This window comes from Nestor notabilis, unplaced genomic scaffold (genome assembly GCF_000696875.1).
Source record: "Nestor notabilis isolate BGI_N333 unplaced genomic scaffold, ASM69687v1 scaffold13726, whole genome shotgun sequence".
Classification (NCBI taxonomy): Eukaryota; Metazoa; Chordata; class Aves; order Psittaciformes; family Psittacidae; genus Nestor; species Nestor notabilis.
This window is the reverse complement of record NW_009934332.1, coordinates 15,110-23,475: the sequence shown is the minus strand read 5'-3', so window position 1 is coordinate 23,475 and position 8,366 is coordinate 15,110. Positions and strand designations below refer to the sequence as shown.

Genomic DNA, 8,366 nt, shown 5'->3' with positions numbered 1-8,366 from the left:
TGCCGGCTGGGCTTGAACCACGACACCTGGGTAAACAACCCAACATGAGTCAGTTATCCTCAGTGGAAGAAGTGGCAATCTGACTCATGTGACATAAGTAGGCATTGCTGTGAAAAACCTTATTAAGGTCCCCAGGGCTGGGGACACACCAAAAAGGAAGGCATTTCACTGCTGTTTCTAGCACCTACTAGAAAGTAACAAAACTAGTTTATTTCCCATGGTTTATAATGGGACAGGAAATTCTGAGATCCTCATAAAGATGGGAAACGTATCACCAAGTGGCTCAAAATGGAAACAAGGCAACTGCTTTCTCCAGTTTTGTGTTCTGGAAATCGAAGAGGTGGATTCTCAGTGAAGGCAGTCATTTTTCCTCTATCATCATCTTGCTTGAATTTCCATCTTGCAAGAGGTACTATAAGCTATCAAAACAGACTCACATGTGAATGATCCAGGCTTTTAAATGTTGTATTATAGTTGGCCATATAGATTCTTTTTATATTTTTGCTAGAAAATCTCAATTCAAGACTTTCAAATCCACGCAACAGATGAAAAAAACATGAACTACTTTTCCTAAGATGAAGAAATTTAAAGCACCAGTGTATACAGTCAACTCTGACACCCATCACTGAATGGATGAGATGAAACAGAGGACTTGAAATCTCAAGAAGTCTGCTAAAAGAAGTTAGCAAGTTTGCTAAAAGAAGTATGGGACAGAGATCATGTATCTCTGTACCATAATCACAATATTAGATGATGGAGAAACAAACCAGCTGAGTTATCAGAAACATTACCTCAACAATTCTGATTTCACAAGTACTGATTTTTTCCCTTTGCTCCATCAGAACCATTTCCAGCATGGGGATAATACACCATCATATCCAGGCCAGCCCATCATGACTTCAATAGTACAACACCTGTGCACCTTCTCTTCCATCAGAACTCACCTCCTGGAGTTCAGTGAAGGATAATCAGGTAACTGGAGAAAAGGTTCAGCTCCATGACAGCCTTCTTGAAGGATTCCACGTGTGCATGTGTATCTACAGATGCCATGAGAGTATCTAGAGGCATTAGTAGTGTAATAGTATTTTATGTTCCACAGAATCATAAAATGGCTTGGGTTGGAAGGGGCCTTAAAGCTCATCCAGTTCCGACCCCCTGCCATGGGTGTGGAGACCTTCCACTAGAAAAGGGTGCTCTAAGCCCCTGTGTCCAACCTGGCCTTGAACACTGCCAGGGTTGGGGCAGCCGCAGCTTCTCTCGGCAGCCTATTCCAGTGCCTCACCACCCTCGCAATAAGGAATTTCTTCCTTGTATCTAACAACTTCCCCTGTTTCAGTTGGAACCCATCACCCCTTGTCCTATCGCTACAGTCCCTGAAGAAGAGTCCCTCTCCAGTATCCTTGTAGGTACCCTTCAGGCACTTGAAGCTGCTCTGAGGTCTCCACGCAGCTTCTCTTCTCCAGGCTGCACAGCCCCAACTTTCTCAGCCTGTCTTCATATGGGTGGTGCTCCAGCCCCTGTTCATCCATATGGCCTCCTCTGGACTTGCTCAAAGCACCCCAAGAGTGACATCACCTGTGGCCCACAGTGTAACAGCACTGTGAAGGACTGTCACAAACATGTTCAGTGTCTTCCAAGGTGGTATTTGTGTTTGAATACTCTTGGTGTGCTCTGCACTGCACTGACTGGTTTTGTTCGATTATCAGTGAGAAATATAACTACTACTTCTAAGAGCAACTTCTCTGAAACTAATAGCAACAATCAATATGTTTAAAAACATATTCTGTTAACAAAAGAAAGAACAAGGAATTCCCAAAGCAGCTACAGTGGGAACAGTGGGGAGAGTTCAGATGATGCTACAGGAGTTTCTGTGCAGGGTTTAAGGACAAGTAAAATAATGGAGCCCCTATCCACTGCCTGCCTCTATGCACACCCCACTCCAGGCTGCATTTCTTCCTCTTGGAAAACAATACAGGAACACAACAGGGAGCAAAAAGTATTTCACTAATTACAGCCCTGAAGTAGAAGTTTAAAGCAGAGCAATGGGTTACCAAGGCAGCGGCTGGTTGCCTGAGTAACCTCTGCATAATCACTTACAAACAGTGCAGAACTATAATTTTCCTCAGGAACATGGCTGTTGTACTGAGATATCTACCACTGTATTGAACTTGATCACCCACAGAGGTTAAGAGAATGTGACAGGATGCAAGAATGTTTCACATGTGGTGGAAGAAAACAGTTAAATACCATAATTTGAACAAGAAATCTCCTTGGGGATCACTTGAGAGAAGATCCAAAAATAACATGAAGTAAGTTCCCAATGCACTTTTCACAAAGGCTAACGATATGAAGAAGTCAGAGTCCTGGTTCTCTTCCTTCCAAACAGATACAGTAGACTCTTGTTGAGAAGCCAAATATTATTTTTCATTTCTTCCTCTACAGAAGTAATCTGTACAAGCTCTAAGTAAATTTACTGGAACTTATTGCTCCAGGTGAATAACCTCTAGAATCAGTTTCCTTTTTTTTTTTTTACTTAAATGAAAAATTAAGGTTAGATGTGTTTTAACTTACTCATCAGGTAAGTTAAATAAACCAAGATTTTAGCAGGAAGCATGGACAGAGTTTCACTAAGTTTGTTCATTAATTCTAAATTTGTACCCTATGTATGTTTATCTTCCCCACTAACAAGCACTGAAGGGGCATCCACATCAATGACAGGGGAAAAATCTCTGCGAAAAGGAAGAACTATTTACCTTAGAAGAGAACTTGAGATGAACCTCTGCTTCATCAGCTAGACTCTTCTTTAGCTGAGCCCAAGCCTCTCCTAGTGTGCTGAAAGAACACAGAGCAACAATGATCAATGCCCCATCTTCCGCACATTCTCCTGTGCATCCTGCAAGATTGGTCAGATAGTGGCAGACAGACATGGTACCACACTTTGTACCATATCTTGCTCAGCAAAATCATGGCAAAGTGATAGCAGAAATCTGAGATCTCTGTGACCAAGGCAGAATTATCTTAAAGAACACTGCCCATAGCTATCTCCAGTCACAGAGATGCCAGAGTCTCCATAAGCAAGATACTTCAGTATCTTATCTTAACCAGAACAAAGTGTTTCTTTTCTAATTCTCAAAATAAACCTTCACCAGTGCAGTTTTTCCATTGCTCATTCTACTCTACACCCTCTTTTTGGTGAACAGATTATTCTGCTTCTCCTCAGAGAAGCCTTTCAGTATTTGAAAACCACTCCATCTTTTTTTCCTTCAGACAGATTATTTGTAAGCTGATGGCAGTTTTGGTACATTCCTCCAGACACCCTCCAACAGCCTGGATTCCTCTTAAAGCACCATAACCTAAACTACACTGTCTCTTCCAGTTTGTTAAACTAGTAACAGATTGTTTCCTATCAGACAGTCTTTCTTCTACATATCCCAGTGCAATGCTTTTTTAGACAACATTGTGAAGTTGTTGATGAATAAGCTGGTGATTCACTACAGTCAGATCCTTCTCCCACAAACTGTTATGTAAGTGTATCTTTCACATCCTGTGAAAGTAGAAAACCTGGGACTTTGTCCTCATTGAAATGCATTTTCATTTCTCTCCAGTTCATTTCTCTAGTTTAGCTAAATAATTTTGAATTGCAAGCTCTCCTTCAAATTGTACACACCACCCCTCCAAGCTCTGCCTCATCTCTGATCACAGTAAACCCATGATTTATTCTATCCAAGGTTATTAACAAAGACATTGAAAAATAAATCAGGATTTGGGATGAACCTTATCATAGAATGGTTTGGGTTCAAAATGATCTTAAGATCACCTAGTTCCAACCCCCCTGCCATGGACAGGGACGCTGCCTCACACTAGACCACATTGCCCAAGGGTCTGTCCAACCTGGCCTTGAACACTGCCAGGGATGGAGCATTTACCACTTCTTTGGGCAACCTCACCAGCCTCACAGGTAAGAACTTCTTCCTTTTATCTAACCTGAACTTCCTCTGTTTAAGTTTAAACCCATTCTCCCTTGTCCTATCACTACAGTCCCTGTAGCAATATTCTTACCTAATTTTGCACCTTAGGCTTTATTTAGGCCACATTTTCCTGCCTGCCTACAAGAATCTCCCATTACATAAAGCTATATTAAATTAAGTTCTGTGATGCTGACTTCTTCTTTTACTCTGTCACTGGAGGAATTCGGGTTGGTTTGACACCATTTGTTCTGTAGGCATCCACAATAATTGCTAATCACCTTAGTTTTCCGCTAAGTGCTTCTAGAAAGCCTGATTCTACCACTTTTCAGAGGTTAAACAAAACTGAGTGATCTACAACTTCCTAGCTCTTCCTTTCTTTCCCCCAGCCTTTTATAATCAGATTTGCCCCTTCCTGACAGCCTGAAAAATTGCCCATGATCTGCAATTTCAAAATACTCATTTGTCATCTCTGAGGTGGCTCCAATGAGCTGACTCCTCAAGCATGGTGTTCACCATAGCTAAACAACCTGAGATAGTTTCACCTATGTAAATGCTCTCAGCTCTTCTCCTTCCTCTCCCTTGAGGTCCCCTCCCACTGTCAGTTCTCACTGGCACTATTTTATCTGATCTGTTCAAGTGAAGATGGTTTGCTAAGCATCTTCTGCATCTCTTATCCAGCTACAGTGACTTAACTGGATATGTAGATCGTATTGCCTTCTGTGTACATGCAGCAGCACTTTACTCACAGCAACTTGCACAGAACCATCCCAATACCACAAATCAGTCCCATCTCAGCACTCTTGTGTTCCACTCACATACATGATGGTGGATCTTCTTACCACTAAAGGAGGGCAGAGGACCCTGAAGGGACAGCTCATACTTTGTGTTATATCCATAGACAGCAAAGCTGGAAAATGGTCTGTAGAGTTTGATACCAGCAGTGGTAACTGGTATTTCACAGAGCAGTTCATTGAGTCCCTCAACTCACACCTTCTCAGGAACGAGAGGAAGACCCTGGTGAATGCTTACTCTGAGTGTGCTAGGCTGCAGTATCATTTCTGGCTCCTTCAAATCTTCCTGTTAGCTGCTCTTCCTCCCTCACTTCTTTAAGTGGAATCTTTCCCTTTCCAGGGCCTCACTAGTTTCCAGGATCTTCTTACTAGCCTCTTCCTGGCCCTAGCCAGTTCGGCCACCATAGCACCAGAAGGAGAAATACCGGCAGGACTTCATTCCACTCCCTCACTTTGCCACTGCTCCAGGCAGAGCACCACTGGGCAGTGTTCCTAGCTCCCTGCACTCTGCTCTGTGTCCCCTTAGATCCCTACTTCAACATCTTTCATGCTTCAGTCCTCATTCCCTCTCCTCTCATCTATTCTCTAGTTTTCTCCCCCTCCATTTTTTCAGGTATTTTCTCTTTCTCCTATTGGGGGTAGGAAAAAGTGGGAGGAGGACGTGGAAGAAAGTTGCTTTAGTTTTCTAGGAGCAGGTTAGCATCCACCCCTAAAGGGGAAAGAAGAACAGAAACCATTGTCAAGGGAGGTACTTGGAGAAGCCTAGTTAGCCTTCTGCACTTTCTATCATTGTAAAAACACCCTGTGTCAGAACTATGATGAGGACAATAATCTCAAAGCTTGGCTTTCAGTGCTTAGATGGTTTGTGTTGGAACAGACAGAGTATGGTATCATACTTCCAGTCCTTCAGGAGTGGTGTCTTTCCATTATTTCCACTGAATTGCAATCTAGTCTGAAGTGCATTGTCTAATACCTTCTTAATAACTTCCAAAGTGTGAACATGCTGTAAGAGACAACCTGCTGCTTCTCTTGGAGGGCCAGACCCACAATAAGAAGGGACTTCATCCTCTGTCTGTGCTGCTCCAATTCTACTGGCCTGACTTTATGGATCTATTTACAGCAGTAAATATATTCCATATATTCTTCCATATTCAAAGTGGTTTAGTACTTCTACGTGCTAATCTCTAAAGGAACTGGCTAGAACAAGGACAGCATAAACACATTATTGGAAATATTTTATATGCTTATATGTAAAATTGTACCATAAACATCTTCATAAGGAAAATAAGAAAAGCAATTCTATCTTCCCCAACACACGCAGGACGCTGAGCTAAATAAACCTCTACTCAATGGGAGAGCTCAGGAAAAATACATGTACCTATGTGGGAGGAATGCTTTTTATGTTAAAATCCTTGTCTTCTGCAAAAGTCACAGAGACACACTTACCCTTCTTCCTGAGCAGCCAAGGAATTCTGAGACAGCTTGGACAGGTTCTTCGCATATTCCTCCTCAATCTTTATCCTACGCTCACACACACACACACAGAAAATAAAGATAGCAGTAAGTAAGCTTTAAGGCAAAAACCCCCACACAAAGAAATTCTCTGCATTTTAACACATTTTGCCACAGGAATTTTACTTTCAGTTTCCAGGGCTTGGCAGCACCAGTTTCAGGCTTCATCTCTCCCCTCCATATACCAAAAATGCAGTGGCAAGACTATGGAAAGATGTGTGATAAAATTTGAAGGAAAAGCTACAGTTCTGGAGAGCAAATAACAAGGACAAAGTGTTTCTACTGTGCAACATGGACTGTCTGCAAAACTGGGCACACTTGAGAAGCATGTGTTTCAGTCTGCCGCTAAACGTGAGCTTACACATCCTTGAGGCACAGATTAAGGAATGGACCACTGCAGAAGAAATCCAAATGAGGTTTTGTGGTGCTGGACTGCACCTTTCCTAGGAATATCAAGTGCTTCCTGATGCCCATGACAGATGACAAAGCTGGTGAAGATATGGCAGGAGTTTCTGCCACCGACATGTGGTGGTGCAGCCCCTACCATTCACCCATCACACCCACTGCCCTGCCCTCCTCCCTGTTAACTCCGCAGCACCTCACAGAAACAGGATCTGAGCTTGCCAGCAGTGGAGGTGCACAAGAGGGGAGCTGTTTGCACACAACCGCTATGGGAATGGGGGTTGAGCAAGAGGACAAGGATAAATGCTGATGGCACAGCAGCGAGGGAAGGAGCAGCTGCTGGTGCAGAGGTGACATGCATCATGCCTGAAAACCATCTTTTGCTACCCTGAGATCTCCTAGAGAGACATCTGAAAGGTAGACATGATCCCAACTAGGGCAAACAACTGGCTCGTGGCTGGTTTTCACATGAGTTTGCTCAATAAAGCATCTCTCTTAGAGAGAGAGCTGAGTGGTATCCAGGTGGAGCAACTCCTGATTCTGTGCTAACTATGTACAAGCAGGGGAAAAACCTGGTTAGAAATCCATCTTCTTCCACTGGGAGGACAGAAGGTGGGGTATTTTTGGCAGGCCCACTGGCAACAGCTAGTTGAGCAAGCACTGTTAGGCAGGGTGTATTTGAGACAAAAGGGATCCCTAGAGCCAGCTAAGAGGGGTCTGATATTCTTGGGCTGCTGAAAATAGGATGTGTATGTTACTGTGTAGGATGCAGCTGGCTGAAGCCCAAGGTGATACCCAGCTTGGTACAGCACAGTACAACTAGAGAGCACACCCAGCATGTGGGGGCTTCTACATCCCCCTCCCATGAGTACAAAACCAGCCAGCTGCCCACGTCTGCTGCAGCAAGACCAACAAATACAGGTTCCAGCACCAAGGCTATGCTATGGTTAGGACCTCACAATGTAAAGGGCTTGATCCAGGCACACTTCACCTGACGTACTTTAAATATCTACTTCAACATAAAAAGGACATGGAGCTGTTGGAGCAAGTCCAGAGGAGGGCCACAAGGATGATAAGAGGACTGGAGCACCTCCCTTATGAAGACAGGCTGAGAAAGTTGGGGCTGTTCAGCCTGGAAAAGAGAAGGCTGCGTGGAGACCTCATAGCAGCCTTCCAATATCTGAAGGGGGCCTACAAGGCTGCTGGGGAGGGACTCTTCATTAGCAACTCTAGGGGTAGGACAAGGGGTAATGGCTTTAAACTTAAACAGGGGAACTTTAGGTTAGATATGAGGAAGAAGTTCTTCACAGTGAGGGTGGTGAGGCACTGGAATAGGTTGCTCAAGGAAGTTTTGAATGGTCCAACCCTGGAGGTGTTCAAGGCCGGCCTGGACAGAGCCTTGGGTGACATAGTTTAGTGTGTGGTGCCCCTGCTCATGGCAGGGGGGGTGGAACTAGATGACCTTAAGGTCTTTTCCAACCCTAACTATTCTATGATTCTATGATGAGGCTAATCTTGCCTTAGAAGTGACAAGAAAGGGACTGCTGGAAAGGGAGCACAGGTCAACTATAATAAAGTTGCAGATACCTCAATGAGGTAAATACCTCAGTGTCCAGCCTAAAGCCAGGGCTGCTTTAGCCTCAGCTACCAGGAGTTCCCAACCAAAGCTCTAGTCTACATCCTTCACCACACA

General features: G+C 43.8%; 1 protein-coding gene across 1 annotated transcript in view; it reads right to left on the bottom strand.

Annotated features, from left to right (window-relative positions):
* Positions 1 to 2,753: 2,753 nt before the first annotated feature.
* The window catches only part of LOC104407887 (growth arrest-specific protein 7-like), a gene marked incomplete at both ends in the record, with an annotated part of 11,646 nt that continues 6,033 nt past the window's right edge, over positions 2,754 to 8,366 (bottom strand). The window contains 2 exons of the mRNA XM_010017287.1: positions 2,754 to 2,832; positions 6,206 to 6,280. Coding sequence (XP_010015589.1) covers positions 2,754 to 2,832; positions 6,206 to 6,280 — 154 coding nt within the window. The remainder of the gene's footprint in view (positions 2,833 to 6,205; positions 6,281 to 8,366) is intronic.